Source organism: Schistocerca gregaria, chromosome 1, assembly GCF_023897955.1.
Source record: "Schistocerca gregaria isolate iqSchGreg1 chromosome 1, iqSchGreg1.2, whole genome shotgun sequence".
Taxonomy (NCBI): Eukaryota; Metazoa; Arthropoda; class Insecta; order Orthoptera; family Acrididae; genus Schistocerca; species Schistocerca gregaria.
The window spans coordinates 72836858-72863473 of NC_064920.1; the positions used below are offsets into that span (position 1 = coordinate 72836858).

At 40.7% G+C, this 26616-nt stretch overlaps 1 protein-coding gene across 1 annotated transcript in view; it reads right to left on the reverse strand.

Annotated features, from left to right (window-relative positions):
* The window catches only part of LOC126333611 (sulfite oxidase, mitochondrial-like), a 123382-nt gene that overhangs the window by 21913 nt on the left and 74853 nt on the right, over positions 1-26616 (reverse strand). Inside the window, exon 3 of the mRNA XM_049996753.1 lies at positions 24650-24937. Coding sequence (XP_049852710.1) covers positions 24650-24937 — 288 coding nt within the window. The remainder of the gene's footprint in view (positions 1-24649; positions 24938-26616) is intronic.

A 26616-nucleotide genomic window follows, 5' to 3' on the forward strand; every position in this document is an offset into this window, starting at 1 on the left:
GGCCCAGCCTGGAGGTCGGGACGACCACCCCTGCTGAAAAGGTGAACTGGGTCAGCTGCCATTTTCCTGGTGACTCGAACTAGTGATCGGGAAGCCAACAACCGCTATGAAAACACATAATCTCCTCCCGGGTGCCGAAAATGAATGTCATAATGGTACTTAGAGAAGAACAAGACCCACTGCTGCAGACTGTGGGCCACCCTATCCGGAATCTGAGAGGCCGGGTCAAATAACGATATTAATGGCATATGGTCAGTGATTGACTGAAACTTCATGCCATACAAGAAAGGGTGAAACTTGGTAACAGCGTAGACAATGGCCAAAGCCTCTTTTTTTACCTGGGAGTAATGGGCCTGCGCAGGACTAAGAGTTTTAGACGCAAACGCCAGTGGCTGCTCGGAGCCATCCGCTTTGCGATGGGCCAGGAACGCCCCCACCACATACTGCAAAGCATCTGTAGCCAGGACCAATGGCTTATGGGGGTCAAAAGTAGCCAAACAAGGCGCTGACGTGAGGAGGCCCTTCAAGGAGGCGAATGCTTGCTTGCTGCAGGTGACCAATCAATAGGAACATCCTTGCACAGTACAGGGGTTGGGCCATGGCGGAAGCCCTGGGAATGAACTGTTGGTAATAGGCAATTTTGCCTAAAAATGCTTGTAACTCCTACTGCGAAGCGGGCAGCAGAAGGTCGACGATACCTTGGACCAGACTTCCTTATGGCTGGACGCCATGGCGACAGATGGTATAGCCCACATACTCAATGGACGGTTGGAAGCAGTTCGACTTAAGCAGCTTGCAAAACGCAGGCCCACGAACCTGAATTTGAGAAAGAGGGTTTGAAGGTTGTGCAAGTGTTCCTTCATGCTGCGGCGTATGACCATTATGTCGTCCAGGTAATTAATACAATGAGGGATTGTCGACATGACGTGCTCAAGATAACGCTGAAATATTGCTGAGGCACTGGACATTCCGAAGGCCAACCGCTGCTATTGGTAAAGGCCAATCGGGGTGTTGACGACTGCCAGCCATTTAGAGTCCTCATCAAGTGGTGTCTGATGATAAACCTCCGAAAGATTGATTTTCGAATAATATTGGCTTCCCACCACATCAGAGAACAATTCATCAGAACGAGGCAAGGGATAACTGTCCACCACCAATTGGGAATTAATGGTGGCCTTGAAATCGCCACAAAGACGTAATTTTCCTGAGGGTTTCCTGACAATAACAAGGGGCAAAGCCCACTCACTAAAAGAAAAGAACGACTCTGAGGGCTGTCAGCTGGTCTAGCTCTGCTTTTACCTGAGGGTGGAGAACCAAGGGGATCTGCCTCATGCATAGAAAACATGGGCAAGCCGACGCCTTCAATGTTAAGTGAGCTTTAAAGTCTGAAACATGTCCCAGGCCCTCCTCAAAGATATCCTTAAAGTCAGAGGTCAAAGATTCCAATGATTGATAGGGAACATCTTCGGAGACCAACTGTATGGTGTCTGCAATAGAAAAACTGAAAGCTTGAAAGGCATCTAATCCAAAAAGGTTAGCGGAGCTCGCATCACTGACAACAATAAAAGTAAGAGGCCGAGTGACTGATTTGTAAGTAACGTTGGTAGTGAATTGACCCAGTAGGGGAATGAATTGTTTACCATAACCGCAGAGATGCCGGTAAACTGGCGCCAAGTGGGGGGGGGTCGGCAACCGAAGATCGGAGTAAGTTTGTGCAATGTATCCTTTTTTATTACATTTGCAACAAACGGCCCAACGCTGGGGGCACTCTGACCAATCATGATGTATATAGCAAGACGCACACGATGGTAACAGGGGCCAGTGGCTGGAACTCTGTTCATGCGTCGTGTGGGAGCGGCTGTAATGGCCGGATTGTACCGCTCGCACGTCATCCACCCTGGATGAAGTGCTGAACTGCCGCGACGTCGCACCACGCTTCCAACTGTCGACCGGCGGCATGAGAGGCTTCTTACGATTGAGCAATGGGCAGGACTTCCTCGAGGGAATGGTCTAACTGCAGGGCCCGCTGCCGGACCTCCCTATCGGGGGCCGAACGAACAATGACGTCTCGTACCATAACGTGGGCACACGACTCTCGCGACTGCTCCGTGACAAAATTACACTTGCGACTAAGATCATGGAGGGTAGCGGCCCACGCCCGGTAAGACTGATGGGCCTGTTTCTTGCATTGATAGAACTCGACCCTAGGCACCACAACATGCATGCAGTGGCGATAATAGGAAGACTGCAATGAACACAATGCGTCAAAAGACAAGGATGCGGGTTCCTGCAATAGTGCTAGCTGCCGCAAAACTTGATACAGTGAGTGAGATATCCAAGACAAGAAAAGAGCACGACATACCTCCGCATCAGCAATATGAAATGCCTGGAAATGCTGCCGAAGGCGATGTTCACATGCGTCCCAATCTTCCACCATCTCGTCAGATGGGGGAAAGGGAGGAGGGAAAGGTGCTGGAGCAGACTGCATGGAGAGCAATGCCAGAAGCACTTGTTTCATGGTTACCATGAGCTCTGTCTGCTGCTCAACCAAAACCTGGACTAAATCCTCTATGCCGTGGATAAGCTGCAAAACCAGAACAATGATGCAACACGCGAAAAAATGACCCTACTCATCGCCAATTGTGTATTAACACGATTCACATTGTCCGTTGCACTTCACATAGTGTAGACCGGGAACTGTCTGCTAGGCATGCCCGATGTAAAACTGACTGAGCACAGCCCATGCAGCCTCAGTTGTTGTTTTCTACTGGCAGAGGGTGTGGCCGAATTCTCGCGTGCCCTCTGGTGGACGGGCTTTACTTGCAGCAACTACTGTCTGTGGTGCGCCGTGGCAATGTGCACCTCCCACAATCTTTCTGGTGGCTACTGCAGTAAATCCCCTAACATCAAAAGAATAACAACTTGCAAAATGACACCTGTTGTCTATCAACCAAAGTGTATATTATTTTATTTATTGCAATTATAATTTTATTAATCCTGTAGATCATATATTGTGTGCAGAAAAGCACATGATGATATAGGACAAGTCAAAAATGGGAATTGAGATAATACATGGTTAAAATGATTATGGCAGTGAGCTTATAATGATACAAGTGTTCATATAATACATGTATAATGCCAAGGAACAGAAAAGTGCGTAGGTGAATATTTTGTGAAAGATTCAGAACTGCACACTATTTCTAAATAAGTTCACATTATTAAGGGAAAGAAACATATAAGCAAATAACATGGAAATTCAAAAGTACCACATTAATTTAAAAATCCATTACTTAAGTAAAACAGTAAAGGTGACACACTTCTGTATTAAGATGTTCAGGTTTACTTACAAAGTACATAACATGGACAGAACAAATTTTTATGTTTCAAGATATTCATCTACATTATAATAGCCATCTTGGATCTTCTTGGATCATGATCCAAGAAATTTTGTAGAACTTACATTTTCAAGGGTTCTGATAAACAACTCTACATCTGCAGCGGTGTGTGCGCTGATATGAAACTTCCTGGTAGATTAAAACTGTGTGCCGGACTGAGACTCGAACTCGGGACCTTTGCCTTTCATGGGCAAGTGCTCTACCAACTGAGCTACCCAAGCATTACTCACGCCCCGTCCTCACAGCTTTACTTCTGCGAGTATCTTGTCTCCTACCTTCCAAACTTTACAGAAGCTCTCCTGCAGAAACCTGCAGAACTAGCACTCCTGAAAGGAAGGATATTGTGGAGACATGGCTTAATCACAACCTGGGGGATGTTTCCAGAATGAGATTTTCACTCTGCAGCGGAGTGTGTGCTGATATGAAACTTCCTGGCAGATTAAAATTGTGTGCTGGATCGAGGCTCAAGCTCGGGACCTTTGCCAGTATACTGGCAGAAGTAAAGCTGTGAGGACGGTGCGTGAGTCGTGCTTGGGTAGCTCAGTTGGTAGAGCACTTGCCCGCGAAAGGGAAAATGCCCCTCTCTCTTTCTCTTTTCCTTTCTCTTGTTTGTGCAATCCCCGAGGTCGAGTCTCAGTCCAGCACACAGTTTTAATCTGCCAGGAAGATTCAACTCTACATCTGGTGTTAGTGGCCATTTATTTTGCACTGTGTGTTAGTTCATTGTATCTATTTTTTCTGTGTTTATGACTAAGTTGTTTCCAGAAAACCAGTCTATAATGTGGGTGGTACACATTTTAATCTCATGCAGTGTTTCTTCTCTGGTCCTTCCTTTTATTTTCACATTTGTATCATCTGTGAATTTTATGTAATTATGGCATGGACTGGTTGGTTCCAAGTCATTTACAAAGAATAGAAACAGAAATTGGTCCTTGAATGGAGCCTTGTGGTTCACCATACTTAATGCTCTGCTTTTCTGAGCAGTAGGACTTTATCTTGTTCCCTTCTTGGATAGCAAGCTCAACTACTTGCTCTCTATTTTGGAGATATGATTTGATCCATTCATAGACCCTAATACCTACAGATTCAAGTTTCTTAAGTAAGATGTTGTGATTGATGACATCAAATGCTTTAGAGAGTCTAGAAATATGACTGAGGTTGCTTTGCTGTCTATTGCATTTAAGGTTTCATTTAGGAATGCAAAAATAGCAGTCTCAGTAGATTTAATTTCTGGAATCCGTGTTGTGTATTTGAGAAGTAATTATTTTTTTCTATGAAATTGATTAGTCTTTAACAACAGAGTTTTTCAATTATTTTGGAAAAACTGGATAGTAGCGAAATAGGCCTGTAGTTTGATACTTCTGTTTTTATCCCTTCCTTGAACAGAGGTTTTACTTTTGCTGTCTTCAATTTGTCTGTGGTAGAGAACAGTTACAAACATCAACAAGTGGCCTGGCTATGAGGGGAGCGCATTTCTTCAAGATGTAGTGTGGGATATTGTCAGTACCAACAGAGAATTTTGGCTTTAGTTCCTTGATTATAGCAAGTATTTCCTTTTTGTTGGTGGGGTATAGAAAAATAGTTTTTATTTGCAGCACATCTGGATTGATTTCTGGGAGTACACTGTAAATTTTGATTTATAAGTTGTTCAACTGTTTGTGTAAAGTAGGAATTGAATTTATTTGCAATTTTTGTAGGTTCAGTTATCACAGCTGACTTCTCCAATAGGCAGTTAATATTATGGAAATCTGTCTGTTCTGCTGCAGTTTCCTTCCTTACAATATTCCATATGGCTTTCATCTTATTGGTGGAATTTTTTATGTATGTGTCATAGGAATGACCACTCCTAATCTGCCTGAGTGCATGAATGGGCATAGGACTGCCTGCCTTTGGGACATTCAGCATCCAGTTTCTGAAAGTCCTCTACAGCATGACTCAAATGAACTTAGTGCCTGCTACACCAAACAGTTTTTCACCTCACCCCATCTTGATCCCAAACTCCCTTTTTCTCTCTCTCTTTCTCTTTTCCTTTCTCTTGTTTGTGCAATCCTTTTTACTTCTCACACTGTCATTATTTCTCGCTCTCTCATATAAAGGGTGTAACAGGTATAAATGCAGATTATTTTTATATGTGGTGCCTTAAAATGTACACACATCAGTGTGTTGGTTTCTTTTCCTCCGTGTTGAACAGTCTTCCATCAAACACAAACTTTACAACTTGATGTCTTCTGCATGACTGTAACTGCATCACTAAGTAGAGTATGGCTGGCAGTATACACAAACCATTTTGAATTCAGGTATCCACACTTCTACACCTGACCTGCCCAAAGAAAAGTAAGCATTAATGGCTTGCTCTTGTCCCATTTACTTGGAGGTAATAACCCACCTATGAGTTTTTGGCCAAAAGGCTTCAATGGGTAGCATTCTTTTTATTGTGCCTGTTTGTGACTCAACATCAGCTCTCAATAATCTATCCTTTTCATAATATGGTTGTTATTCTACCCTGGATCTCTGATTATATATATATAAGGTAAGTCTTTCCGCTCCCGGGATTGGAATCGCTCCTTCCCTCTCCCTTAAAACCCACATCCTTTCATCTTTCCCTCTCCTTCCCTCTTTCCTGAAGAAGCAACCGTCGGTTGCAAAAGCTAGAAATTCTGTGTGTGTGTTTGTGTGTTTTATTTATTGTGCCTATCTACCACCGCAGGATGGGAATCACTGTTACACACTTGATTCATCTCAGCACACTCACTCACTTAATTGGCCAAGATTCTATTATACTGCAGCTTTAGCACTTCTGAGTTAAACAGGAAATACTGTGGCTTTAGCATCACTACACACATTGGATTTGTTGTCAGGGTGTCCACAGTATATTATATAATATCCTTGTGGTGGTGGTTCTGTTGCACTCATAACAAACGTGAAATTTTCCATATCATTGACAAAATAGAGTCCCTAGTCTCATCCCTATCACTTCCTTCTCCACTTCTTATCATGCAGCACACAGTAAAAGTGGATGCAGTATATCTACCAGACATCGGTACCCAATTCCCAAAAGAAGAGCACCTTCTCATTCTGCTACCCTAATTGTGACAAAAGTCAACTGTTTTTCTGTAGACAAAGAAAAGCTGTCAACGTTTCTTGCACTGCATTCAGTTTTACATTAGACAATATTCCCTTTGAATTATTGAGTTCCTTGGGAGAGTCAGCTATGATGAAAATATTCCACTTGGTGTGCAAGATATATGAGACTGACAAAATACCCTTAGACCTTAAGAACGTAATAATTCAAATTCCAGAAAAGGCAGATACGACAGTTGTATGTATTACGAAACTATCAGCAAATTGTTTGCAGATGAATGGAAAAACCAGTAGAAACTGACCTTGGGGGATGTCAGGTTGGATTCCAGAGAAATTTAGCAATACTGACCCTACAACTTAAATTAGAAAACAGAGTGAAGAAAGGTAAATCTACATTTATAGCATTTATATATTTAGAGAAAGCTTTTGACAGTGTAGGCTGGAATACACTCTTTGAAATTCTGAAGATAGCAGGGATAAAATACAACGAGTGAACAGTTATTTACAGCTTGTAAGGAAACCAGACAGCAATTGGAAGAATCAAAGGACACAGAAAGTAAGCAGTGATTGAGAAGAGAAGTTTGTAGTTTATCCCTGAAGTTATTCAGTCCTTACACTGAGCAAGCTGTAAAAGAAAACAAGGAGAAATTTGGAGAGGTAATTTATGTTTAGGCAGAAGAAAAAAATTTTTGAGAGTTGTTGATGTGATAGTAATTCTGTCAGAGACAGGGAATGGCAGATGAATGCAATGGATAGTGTCTTGAAAGGAGTATGTAAAATGAACATAACAAAAATCAATACATGGGTAAAATAATGCAGTCAAATTAAATCAGGGGATGTTAATGGAATTACAGTAGGAAATGAGAGACTAAAATTAGTAAATGAGTTTTGCTATTCTGACAGCAAAATAACTAAAGATGGCTAAAGTAGATATGACTGGTTATATCATTTAAAAAATTTCCCAAAAAGAGTAATGCTTAGCATCTAATATAAATTTAAATATTAGGAAGCCTTTTCTGGAGGTATGTGTCAGGAGTATAGCCTTGTATGGAAGTGAAATATGGGCCCCACTTGTGAAACTGGAATTCTATGACATAAACAAGCCATATTTAGATGTAATAAAGTCATATCTCATTAACAGAACACAATTTGTCTCAATTGAAAATAGATACTCTTTGCTGAAGAAAGTTTAGATTGGTGTGCCGCAGAGCTCAATCCTGGTTCACTACTTTTCATCCCACAACACACTGCATCAGGGAACTCAGGAAGAACTAGAACTGACAATGAATTAGTTTCCTTCTAATGAAATCCTTTGTAATCCTGATAAAACACAGAAAATAATTCTGGATGGAATAATATGTAAAATAAGGGAAAGCATCGCTTGCCTAGAGCAGACTTATGTGTGGCACATACATAAACATAATATAAAAAGGCTCACACTAGCTTTCAAGCTCACACTCTTGTTTTAGCAAAAGTACGCATACACAACCACACAGACATCCACACACACAGTCACAGATAGACTGATTGTTGATTATCAGTTATTGAGAGCAGTTGGCTGCGCTTATAAATTTAGGGAGGGGAGTAAAGAAAAGGATGCATGAGGCAAGGAGGGCATAGCAGGATAGTGCAGGGTAAGTCTTTTGACAGGTGACGCAACTGTTGCACAACAAGATGGAAGGAGTTCAGAGGGTAGAACATATAAGAGATATAGAGAGAGGGAGAAGGTGAGAATGGAGGGAGAAAGGGAGGGGATGAAGAGGTGGGTGGAGATAAAGATGGGGAGGAGGGGGGGGGAGAGAAAATGGGAGAGGTGTGGTGAAGGAGGCAGTTGAGCTTTTCAAAGCCAATGTGATACCATGTGTTCACAGGAGTGCTGGTCGATGGCTGGTTAATAATTTTACTGATGTTGGGGGAAGAGATGGGATGGAAGATCTGTTTACAGATGTGAAGAGTAGTATAATACCTAGTCTCTGTTAGGATTATCAATATATTTGACAGCTCCTGCTTTCCACTGCAGATGCAGTGTCCGCCAGTGACAAGCTCCATGGAAGAGGGTTTTTGACATGAAATGGGTGACGCCTATCAGAATGAGGGTAATGTTGATGGTTGGTGGGCTTGATATGAACAGATGTACTTACAGAACCATCTGAGAGGCAGAGATCAACATCTAGGAAGGTGTCTCATTAAGTTGAGCATGACTGGGGATGCAGCTTTGGAAGAAAAGATCAAAGATTGTCCTTGCCATGAGCCCAGTTCATGAAAATGTTTTAATGAATCAGAACCAGACAAAGGGTTTTAGATGTTGACCCGATAGGAAGGATTCCTCCAGAAATCTCATAAAAAAAGTTGACATAGGATGGTGCTATGTCAGTACCCATGGCTGTGCCACAGGTTTTTTTAAATAGATTTGATCATGACAAATGAAATAATTGTGGATCTGGATGTGGTTGGCTAGTAGGATTAGGAAAGAGGTTGTGGGTTTGGAATCAGGAGTGGTCAGAGTTTTAGCAGAAATATTGACAACAGTGTTACAGGATGGGTGTTTAGGAGCAGAGTATTTCATGGATATCAGATGAAATTTTTGGGGATGTGCAAAGCATAGTAAGTCAGCAAGGCTTGACCCCTGCAGAAGTCACCCTAGTTTCTAAGGGCCTCACCTTTAGCCCAAAATTCGAATTCAACCATCATGGACTTGTAAAGGAGCAGATCTTTACTCATTCTCCGTAGTGGAAACATTTCTTTGCCACACCCCACTGACAACAGCCAACCAAAACCTCTCATTGAACCTTGTTTAAAACAGTACCCACCTCCCTCCAATCATTGTCCTCCTCCATTTCCACCCAGTCACCACCTTGGTAATCTATCAGGAATTCCTCACAGCTAACCTGGTCACACCTTCCTTTCCTAAATCCCTTCCCAGAGAGTCCACCATACTCCTATGGAACACACTGCTAGAACACTCTACTGTCCATAACCTGAAAACCAATCATCCTTCCCAGAGACAAAAGTCCTATCACGTTGGTTGTTACTCATAGTCACTATGTAGCAAAGGGTCTCTGCTAATTTTTCAAGACCACTGGATACAAACCACAAACTTTACAACCATGATCTCATCCTAAAAGTCCAACATGAACTCTAGCACCTCCACAAGTTCATCCCCAAATATGACATCTGAATCCATGTCCCTCCTCACACCATCAACACCGCCCCCCTCCCCACACACACACCTACCTTTCACCTACTCCCCATACTCTATAAACCTAACCCCATAGGCCTCCTCCGTACTGGTCATCATCTTGTGTCTGGATACAATCCTTCCACAGAATAAACATCTGCCTTTGTTGACCAACACCTCCAAACAATTTTTCATATCTCCCATTCTACATTAAAGATGCTGCTCACTCCATTCACTGCATTTCCATACTACTTCTCCCATTACCACCTTGTTGGTCACTGTGGATACGATATCTTTGTACACCAATATCCCCCCTGCCCATAATCTTGTGGGAACAGAGCAATACCTTTCCCAATGCCTCCTGATACCAACCCACCACATCTTTCATAATCCTCCTAGCCAACCACATCCTGGTCCACATTTATTTCACTTTCTAAGGTCAAATATATGAACAAATCTGTGGCTCTTCTTCGGGTACTCATGTGGTACCATCCTGTGCCAACTTTTTTTGTGGGACATCTGGATGACTCCTATCTAGTCAACATCTATAACCCCTTGTCTGGTTCATATTCATTTATGACATTTTCATAATCTGGACTCATGCCATGGACCTAAACTCTTTCCTCCAAAACCTCAACTGCTCCTCCCAAATCCACTTCACCTGGTCCTTCTCAACTCATCGAGCCACCTTCCTAGCTGTTGATCTCCACCTTTCAGATGGCTCCATAAATAACTCTGTCCATACCAAGCCCAAAACCATTAACAGTATCTCCACTTTGACAGTTGTCACCCGTCCCACATCAAGGAGCCTCTTCATTACAGACGCACCATTCATGGAAGCTGCAATTGCAGTGGAATCAGGAGTTGTTGAAATATACAGATAAACCTTACCAGACCTTTTACTGACAGACAATATATGTAGGTCATCCATAAAGAAGTCTCTTGTATCATCTGCTCCTCTGACACCAGTAAACCTATTAACCAGCCACAGATCAGCTTTCCTCTCATTATCTGCTATCACCCTGGCCTTGAAAAGGGCAACCACATCCTTTACCAGGACTCTGAATATCTTGACGTGCACTGAGATAGGATATCCTACCTAAAATCCTATTCACAACATGACCCAAAGGAGTGTTTTGCCATCCATCCAACCTACAGAATATTCTTGTCCATCCCTATACCTCCTATCTGCCCCTTTTCCATCCCTCTACACTACTCTCCCCCCCCCCCCCCCCCCCCCCCCTCCATGTCTGCCTCTTCATCCGCACCTTCCATTTCCTTCCATTTTCCTCCTCTCCCTGCCCCCCTCCCCCCCCCCCCCCCCCCTTCATCGCTCTATATATCCTACTGGTGAACCCGCCAAGTGTTCACAGTTGCTAAATATGTATGGGAATTGGATATACATCCTAATCTTAGGTAGTCCTGCGAATTGTCAAGACACAAATTTCGGCACCTCACTGTGACTTAACCTACTTTGAAGGTACAGAACTAGAAATTATAATAAATCATATAGAATACATATGAAAAAGAATACTTTGTTTTTGTTCTTAGATTTATTGATGTTAAGGCTCTTTTTTTCAACTTCGTGCCCACAATACAATTACAAAAGTTCATAATACAAGGTCAGTTCAAAAAATTCCAGAACAATTGTAATTTTTCGCCAATGGTGTGTTGGAGCAAAATGTGGTTGACATCCTTGCACATGCCTGTGTTTAATGTGTAACTGCCCAAAGTTTCGCGTTTTGTATATATGTTAGTTGCAGTACTGTTCAGTACTGTATTGAGTAGAATGTTGTGTCACACAGTTTGTGAATTTAAAGATGGCAGAGTTAGAGGAACACTGTGTCTGCATTAAATTTCTTGTGAAACTCAAGAAAACCTTTACAGACACACACCAAATAATGCAGGAAGCCTACGGTGATGAGTGCTTAAGCTGTACTCAGTGTTATGAACAGTTTACATAGTTTAAAAATGGGTGAGCGGAAGTTAAAGATGACCCTTGTGATAAGCCTTTTGCATTTGCTTTATGTTTTCATCTTCTTTATAGGTAAAGAGAGAAGATGAAGTGGTAGTCCATCATAGAGCCTATGCCTACCATCATGTATTTTTGACTTTCAGTTGTTAAAAAACAGAATGGCAAGCACAAATCTACAGCGGAGAAAGAAACTACTTTGCCCTGCAAAATAATATGAACTAATACGAACTTATTTCCAGGCATAGCTCAGCTTATTGTGCTTGTCATTCATGACGAAAAATTATCTCATTAATTCAACATATTTTAAAAAGCCACACATTTCAACATTTTATTATCATCTATTCCATTATTTTATCATATTATACCCTCGTTCAGGACACCCTTCAGTGTCTACCAGTTGTGCTCATGGCAGAGATGTCAACAAAATTCTGCATGCCAATCAAAGACTGACTGTCTGAGAGATTACAGAAGACTGATTTCAATTGTATCAGTTCATGAAATCCTAACACTGCATCTTGAAATGCAGCCTGCTACCAGCAAGTTCATCAAATGGCTCATAAGTCAAGAACAGGAAGACAATTGCCACGCAATCTATGAAGAGTTTTTGGACTGTGCAAATGAGAATGAGAAGTTCCCTAAGAGAATCATAACCGGCAATGAGACATGGGACCATGATTATGATGTTAAGACCAAGCTTTAATCTTCACCATCGGTCAGCAAAGGTTCTCCAAGACCAAAAACAGCTCATCGAGTCAGGTCAAATGTCAGAACCATGCTGATAATTTTCTTTGACTTTGAAGGATTAGTTCATCATGAATTCATACCAAAGGGACAAAATGTTAATCAATGGCACTATTGGGATGTGTTGCAACGCCTGCAAGAAAATGTAAGAAGGAAATGGCCTGAAATGTGGCAAGGCAATACCTGAACTTTGCCTCATAACAACAAACCCAAATATTCATCCCTGTTGGTGCAAAACCATTGCACAAAAAAACAAAATCACTGTGCTGGATCATCCTTCATACTTTCCAGACCTGACCGTGTGGAGTTTTTTTTATTTCCAAAGTTGAATACTCCACCGAAAGGATGAAGATTTGCAATGATAGACGAGATAAAAGAAAATTCGAAGGCAGCACTTCACATGATCCAGCAAGAGGAATACCAAGACTGCTTCTGGAAGTAGAAACAGTGTTGGGTGTGGTGTGTTGGGAGTGGTGGATCAATTGTGGAGGAGAGTATTTCAAAGGAGAATATGCAGAATAAGTAAAAGGTAAGTGTAGAAAAAATTTGTGAGCAAAGTTTCAGAATTTTTTGAACAAATCTCATATTCAACATTTTTCTTTTTTTGGATACTGTATGTTAAGAGTATGAACTGGTTTTCTGAACTGCCATTTTGTGGAAGGGCAACATACAACTTATACAGGGTGAACATTAATAAAACCAACAAACTGCAGGGACAGATCCCTGACTGGAAATGGAGGCAAAAAGGTCCTATGAACATGTGTGTGTGTGTGTGTGTGTGTGTGTGTGTGTGTGTGTGTGTGTGTGTGTGTGTGTGTGTGTCAGCAGAATGGGGGGTCAGAAATACCTTCTATCTTACACAGTGTGATAAATGTAATGTAATTTGATTCAGGAGAGCCTGTCCATACTTTGTCCACTACTCACCAGCCACAGATGCTCAAGTCTCACATAGAGGTCAATATGCTCATGGAGAACCTCACCTCTGGGAGTACGGAGTATTTTGGGAAATGGAGGTCAGCGGACAGTGTTGTGGGCAGGTGCACGACAGGCCAGGCTGTGGCAGGCATATGAGTAAGACACAACTAGAACATTTCGTGGAGAAGTGGTGCACAGATGTGCGTGATTGATCATGCAGTGGCAGGTATGTGTGCGAAACTTGATCAGGCCATTTCTCATGGTGTTGTATGATGTGGAGATGGTGTACAAGAGGTATGGTGCCATCAGTTGGGGGGGGGGGGGGGGGGATGTCTGTTTGATTATGTTTGGTTTTGTTAGGCACTCAACTGCGCGCTCATCAGCACCCATACAAAGTCCCAAATTTTCATACAATCCAGTTTCTTTACTCAGCCCAGTTTAGCCACTTTCATAAATAATGATGATGATGATGAGGAGGAGGAGGAGGAGGAGGAGAAGGAGGACAACACAAACATGCAGTTCCTGGCCAGAGAAAATCCCCAACCCAGCTGGGAATCAAACCTGGAACCCCATTATCCACCGACGGCAACACTAGCCACTAGACCATGAGCTGTGGACGAGATGTCTGTCATGGGCATATTGTGAGGGGTGATGTGGACAATAAGTATTGATCATCATTCTTGGTTACCAGCATGTTGGTGTCTGGCTGCGTTGAGGCAGAGTTATCTTGGAGCACTGAAGTGGGTTTAAGTCAAGCAGACGAGACAGTCGAAGGCTAGCTAAAAACTAGAATGTCTGTGGACCATGTTTAAGCACTCTATATGGGCCTGAATAAAGGGGTTGCAGAGCTGCTTGTACTGAACCATCTCACAACATCACAAAGTCACAGGAGGCGAAGTTCTTGTGTATAAACACTTTTGGATGTGGAATGTGTGTTCACATATGTTGCTGTACATGATGGACTAGCATAGGTAAGTCCATGTCATGTGTGTTGTTTTTAGGCTGTATGACACCTGCAGGCAAGACCAGTGACTCTCCATAGACCCCTTCTGCCAGTAACGCTCATAGGTTGTCCTTATACACTGAGCAATTGCCGAGCAGGACCCAAAGGGGGAACCACAGTGCAGGAACCACAGTGGCATATCAGGTCTATCTTCATGGTCATTTGTTACCTCTCAATGAGGTCATAATTTGGGGATGACACATAGCAATCCTTGTGCGAGTGATCCCTTAGACATGACACAGGACACTGAAGAGGGCTGCCTGAAATTGACGGCCCTGATCACTAGCAACCAGATCAGGTGTGCTGATGCAGGTGATCCACTTCTCGACACACACACACACACACACACACATACACACACACACACACACACACACACACACACACACACACACACACACACAGTTATCTTGGCTGTGATGTCATCCATAGGTAAAGCTTCTGTCCATTATAACCAATAGTAGGTACCAAATTCTTCTGACTCTGGCAGGGGTCCAACAGTATCAAAGTAGACATGCTGGAATTAAGTCTTCAGGATGTGGAAGCTTTCAAGGGGAGGCTGTGCATGAGAGTCTGACTTGCTATTCTGGCATGCAAGACAAATTTGTGTCCAATGACGACTGTTGACACATGTGAATCTGTTCATCACTAAGTGAAGTGTTGCCTTGATGAAGGGGTGGCTCAGGCTGCGTAACAACCCACATATTTTGCAAAGTATCATAAGAGATGCCAATGGTCATGGCCTGTTCTTTGAAACATTGCAGAGCACTGTTGTTGAAGACATGGGAACAAACTGATATCTGATGCGAATGTTTGTGTCCTGGTCATTAAGGAGTTCTGTGATACTCAGATCATTCGTTTGCTCATGCTCATAGTCATATTGGAGAGAAACTGCACTGATTCTTGAAAGGTAGTCCACAGTGATACTTTCTACACCATGGATGTGACTTATGTCAGTGGTGTACTGTACAATGAGGTACAGATGTCTGAATCAACTTGGACTGGCATCATGAGATGGGTTCTTCATGGAATCCACCAGAGGTTTGTGATTGTGAACATGGTCATTCGGCAGCACTTGGTATCTTCATGGAAGTATGTGCCCACCACATCTATTGCAAGGAACTCTTGACTGAAAGCTGATAACTAACATTGTGAGGAAGGTAGTTTCTTTGAGAAGAACTGGAGCAGTTGAGGCACCTTGTCTACCAGTCGCTGAAGCACTGTCCATCCAGCAGTGTCACTCACATCAGTTGTGAGAGTGAATTGTGCTTAGGGGCAGGGTGTATCAAAGTAACAGCTTGTGCTAAAAAGTTTTTCACTCAATGGAGCATTTCTCTAGTCTACTTGACTTTCCTTTTTCTTGTTTATCTTTGCCAGTTAAGCTACTCATGAAAGGAGGTTGCAATGTAGCTGCATGGGCAAGGTGTCGTTGATGGAAGTTAAGTATTCTGAGGAATTGATGCAGGCAATGAAAAGATTCTGGAAGCGGAAGTTTTATCACTATGTCCATTCATTCCACAGTTGGTTTGATGCATGATGCATTGAGTGTATGGCCTAAGAATGTCAGTTCTGCTTGTTGAAGTTGTGGCTTTGTTTCGTTAATGACAACAGCACTTCGTCATAGCACAGCCAGAACTTGTTCTAGAGGATGCAAAAGTTCATGATGGATGCTGGAGAAGATGAATATGTCATCAAGATGAGTGTAGCACTACAGAAATCAATTGAGTAAACCATCAATATAACATTTCCATGTTTGTACCATATTCTTGAGGTCATATAGCAAGAAGATATATTTGTACAGTCCAAATGGACTGCTGATCATTTTCAGGATATCTGAGTGCACTGGTATATGCAAAAACATTGAATATTCTTGGAGTGGTGACCACATGTGTAAAGTCCTGGATGTTAGGTATAGGGTAACTATCATGTACAGTTCTGGAGTTGAGTACTCCTCAGTCTCCACAAAGTCTAACTGAATCATCTTTCTCAGGTATGAGCTTAATGCAGGAAGCTGACAGGCTATCTGGTGGGTCAGACAATATATGCTTGCAAAAGTTCCTGTATTGTGTTTTTAGCAATCCATAGGTCTTCAGAGCACAAACAGTTTGGTTTGTGGTGTATGGAAGAACCATCAGTGGTCACAATTAGGTGCATAGTTCCAACTCAGGCTACACATGCATGAGCCTGAGCACGAGAATTGGGCAGATCCATTTCACATCTCATGGTGGAAACTCTTTTTTAGTGTAAGATCAGTGTCCAGTGGGAAACTCAGCCAGGCAAGTACTAAAGACGTTAAAAAAGTTCAAGATACTCACAAAAGTAAAGTGAAAAATAATGTTAGTATATTTCATCAAAATATTGGGGGATTGAAGAATAAAAGTACTAAAGATGTTAAAAAAGTTCAAGATACTCACAAAAGTAAAGTGAAAAATACTGTTAGTATATTTCATCAAAATATTGGGGGATTGAAGAATAAAATTGATGAGCTTCTGCTTTGTTTAGAAGATATAGAAACCAAGAATGTAATAGATATACTATGCCTGTCTGAGCATCACATTGTCACTGATATGCAAAAGGTTAGCATCAATGGGTACAAATTAGCTGCACATGTAAGTAGAGATAATATGATGAGAGGAGGAGTTGCCATATATGTCAAAAGCTTCCACAGTGCAAAAAATTTAGAAACTAAAAAATTTTGTGTAGAGCAACATATGGAAGCATGTGCCACTGAACTTAAACTAAATGATGGCACTTTCATAATTGTAACAGTGTATAGGTCCCCCTCAGGGAATTTCCAGCTATTTCTAGAAAACTTGGATGCTTTGTTGTGCTATCTGTCAGACAGGGGGAAGCAAATTATCATTTGTGGGGATTTCAATGTTGATTCCCTGAAAGAGTGTAATAGGAAGAATGACCTTTTAGTATTACTCAGTTCTTTCAATTTGAGCTCCGTCATTGATTTTCCTACTCGGATAACAGAACAGCAGTACATTGATAGATAACTTTTTTATAGACCAAGATAAGTTTAAGGACATAAATGCTTATCCTGTTGAGAATGGTCTTTCAGATCATAGTGCACAGCTTGTTACAGTACATGACATAGCTCCATGCAGTATAATAAATCAGACTTTCAAAGCAGTGCGTTCAATTAACAAGATAAATATTGCAAACTTTAGGGAAAGCCTACAGCAGCTAGACTGGGATGAAGTGTATAAGGAACCCGATGCAAACTTGAAATATAACTTATTTCACAATACATTTTTAAGGGTATTTGAAAATTGTTTTCCTGGGAAAATAGTTAAACATAATTCCAAGAAAACATATAAAAAAACCTTGGCTAACTAAAGGAATAAGAATATCTTGCAACCGTAAAAGAGAACTGTATCTAACAGCAAGAGGGAGTACTGACCCCGAAATTGTTCAATATTATAAAAACTACTGTGCGGTACTAAGAAAAGTAATTAAAAAGTCCAGAAGCATGTGTATGATGTCTGAGATCAGTAACTCTGATAATAAAATTAAAGCAATTTGGAATATTATTGAAAGGGAAACAGGGCAACCAAGAGCACAGGAAGACTTTAGTGCAATAAAACTGAATGACAAGTGCACTAACAAACAATCAGAAATTGAAAATATTTTGAATAATCATTTTTTAAATGTTGTGGAGAAAATAGGATCTAGATCTTCACTAGAAGAGGCAAGGCTATTAATAGAAGAGGCCATACCTGCGCAGTTTGAAACAACTGTAATTCCACCAACCTCTCCCTCTGAAATCAGTAAAATAATAAACTCACTAAAAAGTAAAAGCTCTTACGGAATTGATGGCATTTCCAGCAAAGTACTTAAAGCTTGTTCCCCACAGATAAGTAGGATTCTCAGCCACGTATGTAATAGCTCTTTGGAGCAGGGTGTTTTCCCTGATAGACTGAAATATGCCATTGTAAAACCATTGCATAAAAAGGGGGATACGTCGGATGTCAACAACTACCGCCCAATCTCTCTTCTGACAGCTCTATCAAAAATTTTTGAGAAAGTAATGTATTCAAGAGTAGCCTCCCATATTTGTAAAAATAAAGTACTAACAAAATGTCAGTTTGGTTTTCAGAAAGGCTTTTCAACAGAAAATGTATATATGCTTTCACTGATCAAATATTAAATGCTCTGAATAACTGGACATCACCCATTGGTATTTTTTGTGATCTTGATTGTGTAAATCATGGAATTCTTTTAGATAAGCTAAATCATTATGGTTTGAGTGGGGCAGTGCACAAATGGTTTAATTCATACTTAACTGGAAGAATGCAGAAAGTTGAAATAAGTGGTTCGTGTAATGTTAAAACAACAGCTGATTCCTCAAACTGGGGTGCTATCAAGCACGGGGTCCCACAGGGTTCGGTCTTAGGTCCTTTACTGTTCTTGATATACATTAATGACTTACCATTCCACATTGATGAAGATGCAAAGTTAGTTCTTTTTGCTGATGATACAAGTATAGTAATAACATCCAAAAACCAAGAACTAAGTGATGTAATTGTAAATGATGTTTTTCACAAAATTATTAAGTGGTTCTCAGCAAACGGACTCTCTTTAAATTTTGATAAAACACAGTATATACAGTTCCGTACAGTAAATGGCACAACTCCAGTAATAAATATAGAATTTGAACAGAAGTCTGTAGCTAAGGTAGAATTTTCAAAATTTTTAGGTGTGTCCATTGATGAGAGGTTAAACTGGAAGCAACACATTGATGGTCTGCTGAAACGTCTGAGTTCAGCTACGTATGCTATTAGGGTTATTGCACATTTTGGTGATAAGAATCTCAGTAAATTAGCTTACTATGCCTACTTTCATTCACTGCTTTCGTATGGCATCATATTCTGGGGTAATTCATCGTTGAGTAGAAAAGTATTCATTGCACAAAAACGTGTAATCAGAATAATTGCTGGAGCCCACCCACGGTCATCCTGCAGACATCTATTTAAGGATCTAGGGATCCTCACAGTAACCTCACAGTATATATATTCCCTTATGAAATTTGTTGATAATAATCCAACCCAATTCAAAAGTAATAGCAGTGTGCATACCTATAACACCAGGAGAAAGGATGATCTTCACTATGCAGGGTTAAATCTGACTTTGGCACAGAAAGGGGTAAATTATGCTGCCACAAAAGTCTTTGGGCACCTACCAAACAGCATCAAAAGCCTGACAGATAGCCAACTAACATTTAAAAATAAATTAAAAGAATTTCTAGATGACAACTCCTTCTACTCATTGGCTGAATTTTTAGATATAAACTAAGAAAAAAAAACTTAATCATTAATGTCATGCAATATTTTGTGTAATTTCTTGTACAGACATCTTTCATTAACCTGACACGTTCCACATCATTACGCTTAATCATTAATGTCATGCAATATTTTGTGTAATTTCTTGTACAGACATCTTTTATTAACCTGACACGTTCCACATCATTACGAAGTGTCGTATTCATGATCTATGGAACAAGTATTAATCTAATCTAATCTAATCTAATCTACTCTTTACAAATGCTGCTCAATGCAGTGTACTAACCTTGTTGGACAGCTATTGGTGTGCAGTGAGGAGGGGAGGCGACTATTGTGTGCAGAATGTGGATGTGGCTGGGTGGAGGGGGCATGGTTGGAGGCGACACCCAGTGCACTGCAGCTGACTGTTGAAAGCATAGGCTGCATAAGTGTTCACACATCGATGTGAGTGCTCTGCTTTCTCCTGGACATGATGCTGAAGACCCATGTTTTTTATGTGTAATGCCTGTGATTGTACATTGCAGTCAATGTAACACTGGTGGGTAGTGAGGATACCATCTAACAACCAGCATACTCAATTAGTGCATCAGGAGAAGAGCCATTATTGATTAGGCATTCAGGTGAACAGGGCCCAGTAAGTGAGAAACCAAGTAAAAAGTCCCTTTATGAGGTTCTCAGTAGCATGGTGCATCAGTGCCACTCATACTACACCAGGCAAGAGCTGGAAGAACTGTAACAAGTCCATGCCAATGACTGATTTGCAGACTTCTGTTACATATGAAGTTCAGGTGCACTAAAGATTTGTTGACAGGTGTGTAGAAGTGCTGTAGACAGTTATGCAGGTGTGTAGTAGTGCTGTAGACTGCTATCTGTGAGTCATTCATCAAGTGAAGCAAGAGTGAAGATGTCAGTTCATAGTTAGATGTTCTGTTGTGTGATAACGAGTTTATGTTAGAGCCCATATCCACTATAAAATACTATTCATTAGCAAGGCCAGGCATGAAGCGGCATTGTGTGGTTGTAATGGAGGTGACATGATTTTGCTCACTGGAGCAGGCCGAAGCACCTATTTCAGTCCACTGACATCATTTGGGAATTTACAAGAAGGACATCATTTGGGAATTTACAAGGAGCACAACATTTGCAAGCATCCTGTCCAAATTTACTGTGGGACCAACAGAATAACAGCTGTTGGCCAGCTATAACAGCTGGTGCACCATTACTAGGCAAGGTGGGCATTTGATGGTGCTCTGTAGGCTGCTGGGGGGAGGGGTGACTTCATCCTCGAGTTGAGTAAAACTGGTTTGGCTAAGATTGGACGTGAGACATTGTTGGCACATTTCCATGCCCATCTGTGTGTTTAATAGACGCCAGTGGCATATCACCGAGGACATTTGATCAGTCAGCATAAGTCATTTTTCTAGAGGTTCAGACTCATGTGCGTTCATCACTAGCTGCAGCTCGGTCAGCAAGTGGATGATCTGTAGGGCCCATAAGGTTGTATGAGAATGCAATCAATAGTTGTGTGCAGTTGACACCAAAATTGTGAAGGCTTATTGTTATTGAGATGCTATTCATATATAGCTTCTTGGAGCTGTTATTTCAGGTTTTGAGAAAGTGTCTGCAAGAGAACAAACTTTTCTGTGCTCCAGTTGTTTGTGGGCAGCAGTGACAGGATAAGGTCATCGATTAGTTCAGCCTGTCCCGCAATATGACAGAGTAGGTGAACATATTTAGAATCATTGCCTAAAATTCTCATTGCTTCAAAAATCCCATCCACTGTCTGAACCACAAAGTTAAGTGAGTGGGGTCAAACTGTGGTTGTCCAAGGCGCAGGCTGAACCTCAGACATAAGGCTGAAGAGAGAATTGTAGCATTGTTCAGTATAGTAGACAACGTAGCTGCCAACGGGTCTCATATCCAATATGCGGTGCAAAAGACTTGAAAGTAGCATTACAATTATGTTGCAAACTTTGTTGGTTAAAAGTACTGTCTGTGGTAGCATTGTCCTCATAGTCCACGGGCAGAGTAGTTGTTGGCTGCCGCAGTTGGGGCATTAGGCTGGTTTTGTCTGTCAGTACAAGGTACAGCCTGTCACTGCACTCAGTTTTCACTGTTATGTTTGCACCATAACAACACTGCACATCATGCACTGCAATCATGTTGGCACGGTGATCCAGATGCAGCATGAGGGGTAATGCATTGTGTAACTGCCACACTGTTGTCATACAATGCACCAGACCAGATTATGTGAAGCAACAGGAATGGAGTTACCAGTGTAGAATGAGTTGACACAATACAGTAGAAACTATTTCAAATCATACATGGTGTGATAAACATAATGTAACTTTATTCAGGAGAGCAACTGTACATCCATCCATCTCAAACATTAGTCTAGAATGCACTGGTTTTCCTTTCACTTTGTCCAAACTTTGTCCACCTCATGCCAACCACAGGCATCAGGCATTTGAGCCTCACATAGAGGTTGATACCCCCGCCCCCCTCCCCGCCACCACTGCTCCACTCTGACCCAATACACACACATCGATGTATATACAGTCATTGTTAAAAATATATCCTAAGACCTTATAGTATATAGTTTTATTTTCTGCTGTACTGTGTACTGTACTGTACTCATACTGTGTACTGTACTCATACAATTGACAGTGGTAAAAACACACTGATTGTAAATCAGTTCCAACAGATCTGAATGTCTGACTTTGAGTCTTCTTTGTTATTCAATCAAAGAAAACCATGATTTGCTTAAAAACTGAATAGGAAAACTGATTGGGATCATTGGTATATGGGGTATGAGAGAGACCAGTCCATGTACTGGATCTGTGAAGATGTAACTTCAGTGACATTATTTCACATAGTTTAACCTGAGAACATATAGCTTTACAAAGTTTCAGAAGGTTCAAATCACATTGTAGTATTCTAATCATAAGTTGATGAGCCATAAATACAACTTTACTAATATATAGGTTTTCTGTTAAAACTAAATACAAGGAAGAAAATTAAACCACAAATTATCATAGCATTGCACTTTCTCTCTCATAGTCACTTTTAACAGAATATCTACATGTTGTTGTTTAAAAAATATATAATCTATGTGCAGCCAAATGTCTATTACAGTATTGTGTAAAAATTAGAAGTAAATCTGTCAAGAACTTCAAGATTTTTGGAAACAGCATGGTGTCTCAGGAGGAATGGTCAAGAGTCAGGAATGTGACAGGAATGATCATATGAAGCGCTTATTTCAATAGTGGTACAAGTCCATTTTTGTTCATTTTGAGATAAAGAGTTCTAAAGTTAAATGAGCGCTGAAAAATCTGCAGTTGAGATACCAGAAGTATTCAAGCATAAGGCTTCTTGCTAGAGATGAACCTTTCTTTCTGTTTGTTTGGACAATTAATTTCAGAAGCATTATAATCAGAAAAGTCCTTCATTTTGCCCACCACACCTAAGACAGCTTCTCATCACTCTCCCAATCTCCACAATGTCCTTGTCAGACTCTATGCTGCTTCTGCACTCTTTTCCCTACCCTATGGCTCCTACCCCTATGACCATCCCCACTGTAAGACTTGACCTATGCACCCTCCTACCACCACCTATATCAGCCCTGTAACTGGCAAAAATAAAATAAAAATAAAACTAATAAAATAAAAAAACTATCAAAGGGAGAGCTATCTGTGGACATTGCCAGACTACTGCCAAGTTATTAGTTAGGCTGAAAGGGTGTAGGCAGAAGGTGTAACTGGTAACACACAATATCTTATTGGAGAGCATACTCTACAACATGACAGTCATGACCTTGGTGCCTGTTTCAGTTTATTGCCATCTTGATTCTCCCCCAGACACCAGTTTCTAAGAACTATGCAAATGGGATCTGGCATTACAACATGTCCTTGGTTCTTGATGTTCACCTGGCCTTAATATTTCTTGGGTCTCAGCATTTCTTCTCAATAACTATCCCTTTCTTTACTCCCTTTTAGTTTTCTATTTGTTTTATTTTTTGACCTGGCTATTGCCCCCCTGCTGTACCGCATACAATGATACACTTAGCTTTCCACTCTTATTAACTTGTGCACAATGTTTTGTCAGTAATCTCTTTCTTGCATACTACTCTATCCTCCACTTTTAAGCTCTTGGGCTTTCCTGGTGCAGTCCCTAACAATCAGTCTTTCCTTCTCACCCTGTCCAGTAAGCCTCCCCTGACCCAGGGTTCTGGGTGAGCTTCTGAACTCTCCCCAGTTACTAAACCTCGTCAGTCTCTTTCCTTCACCCATCTTCCTTCCCCTTCAACCCTTCTGCAGAAGAAGGAGTCAACTGCTCCAAAAACTTGCATATTTGAATACCTTTACATGTGTTTTCTGCTGGCACCATTTGGTGAGTTGATTTTTTTATCCATCCCATTACATTATATTTTCATTGTATAATCAAAATGTCTAGCCTATATGCACTGATACAACATGTATCAATTGAAATAAATCAAACAGCTGAATAAATAAATAAAATAAAGATACATTTCTTCTTTCCACAAGTCTACAAATTCTTATCGACACATCTTTTCCCTATAAACTGTATCATGTTAACTGTTAATTACTGTTTTCCTAGTTCCCTATAAAGAAATTTCATGTTCCAGACAACACAGATTTGTCAGACTCATTTACAATACATTCCTGTCAATCAAGCTCCAGGCTCTCCTCATTCCAACTATTAGGAGACCAAGAAAGGATTATTAACATTTAATGTCCTTCGGATGATAAGACCATTATGGATAAAGCACCACCCCAGATTTGGCAAATATTGGGACAGAAATCAGTCATGTACTTCTTAGGTGACTTTCAGAAATTTGGACCAGCAGGTAGCAATTTTGAACAAACTCCTACAGCAACAAGTAAGTAGAGCTTTTCAAACAAATATAGCTTGTTTATTGTACTGCTCTGACTTCCCTGTAATAAATCATCACTGTAGGAGAAACATGAAATATTATAAGTTTAAAGCATGAATTACAGTCTAGGAAATCACACTGTTATATGAAAATAACTGCAAATTAATAGCTAATACTACCTATTTTGTATTTTTCTAATTGGGATAGAACAGATAGATTTTTATGAACGGGGTATTTCATCCAGTAAGGCTCCAATGATCCTCCAGCAGCTAACAATACATTATCTCCACCTGGGTGATGTTCAATGTAATCTGTGATATCATAAACTCCACAGTTGTATGTTACCCATATTCCTGTATTTCTATTGGAGTGTGCAGCAACATCGTTGAGTGAATATTGCCTCAACTGATTCTTGTTCTGGAATGTTTCTGAAATTGATGCAACAGCATCCCAAAATGATCCCTTTCCTGCAAACAAAACCAAAAATAATTAATACTTTCCATTTTAATAACTGTATTACTATGAGAGGAAAACAAGATAGGGGAATGAAAGGAGGGAGAGAGTATGAAAGATGGGGTAGGGGGCAATTCTAATACAAAGAAAATCTAGAAAACTTACCATAAGCATTATACAGAATAGTGAGAATTCAGTGATAATATTCCTACATGATACCAGAGTAAGTAGTCATTTAAACAGAAATTAAATATATTGTATCCTGACATGATATGAGATATATTTGAAATATTCCATAACTTACATAAATGAAAGAATCTGGAGTGTGATGTATAATTGAAGTGCCATGTCTTTGCCTTTTTCACTTTTATGATGAGCTAATACTGAATGCCAAATCTGAACCCGAGCTAAGGCACCTGCCTTTTGCGAGTATGAGATGAAGTTCTTTAACTTTTAATAAATTTTAACTTTGATAACTGCCTGTGGTAATTGAGAATGTATAATCATGCGTACTAAGCAACGAAGGGGAAGTTGAAAGGTGAGAGGAATAGAGGGTGACCATTACTAAAGTTCCAGTTTCTAAATGTTGTAGAAAGAGAACCACTGCTTAGAATGACATCAGATTTGAACAACACATTATTGATGCAGGGAGAGAGGGGGGGGGGGGGGGGGGGGGTGCCAGTGGAAAATGTCATGGAATAAAAAAGAAAAACAAAATTTCGAAAATTTTACCAATAAATAACACTGTAAGTGCCTTAACGTAAATGGGGTTCGCTACAAATAACATATGAATCACAATATGACAGCTATGGTTTTAGTTTATCATAATACCATCCACAATGATTCATAATGTCAACAGTTGTGACATTGCTAGTCAGATAAGCCCATCCCCCATGGCAAGTTCCTACCACATCAGATGGGAAAAATCAGTTTTTAATTGTCCTGAGGACAAAAATTGCATGAAAACAAAATTACATAAGTTTTTAATTGTCCTGAGGCCAAAAGCCACATAAAAAGTAAAATGACATTGGTTTCTAATTGGCATGAGACTAGTGCAAGTCATGTTCAATATGTTTTCCACTGTTTGATGCCACATGTTAAAATCAAGAAATAGCATCTTCCATAACAGATTGGAGTGTGTTCAGAAAGTGTTACATAGTGTGTGCCTTCAGTTCAGCTATGTTCATAATTGGAACACTAGACACAATATCTTTCAGATAAGCCCACAGCTAAAAATCATGCATATTAAGATCAGGTGATTTGGACATCCAGGCTGTAGGTAAATGAAGGCTGATAATTTTAGCATTTCCAACCTGCCTCTGCAGCAGCCATTCCATTGGTTGTACAATGTGCGAAGGAGTGCCATCTTGCATAAAAATGACCTTACCCACACATCCACACTGCTGAAGGGGTGGAATGACAGTGGTGTGCAAAAGACTCTCATAGCATTTATGAGCAACAGTACAGGTAACAGGGCTGTAGGACTATCTCCTCACAAAAATATGGCTCTACAATCAATAATGCTACCAACCAGCACTACACAGTCACCTTTTCAGAATGAAATGTTGCTGGTCTACGCATGTGCAAATTTTCCATTGCCCATATTCTGCAGTTCTATGCAGAACTGACATGTCCTTGGAGATGCAAATGGGTTTTGCCTGTCCACAGATTGTTCCAAGGCTGTTCATTGTCC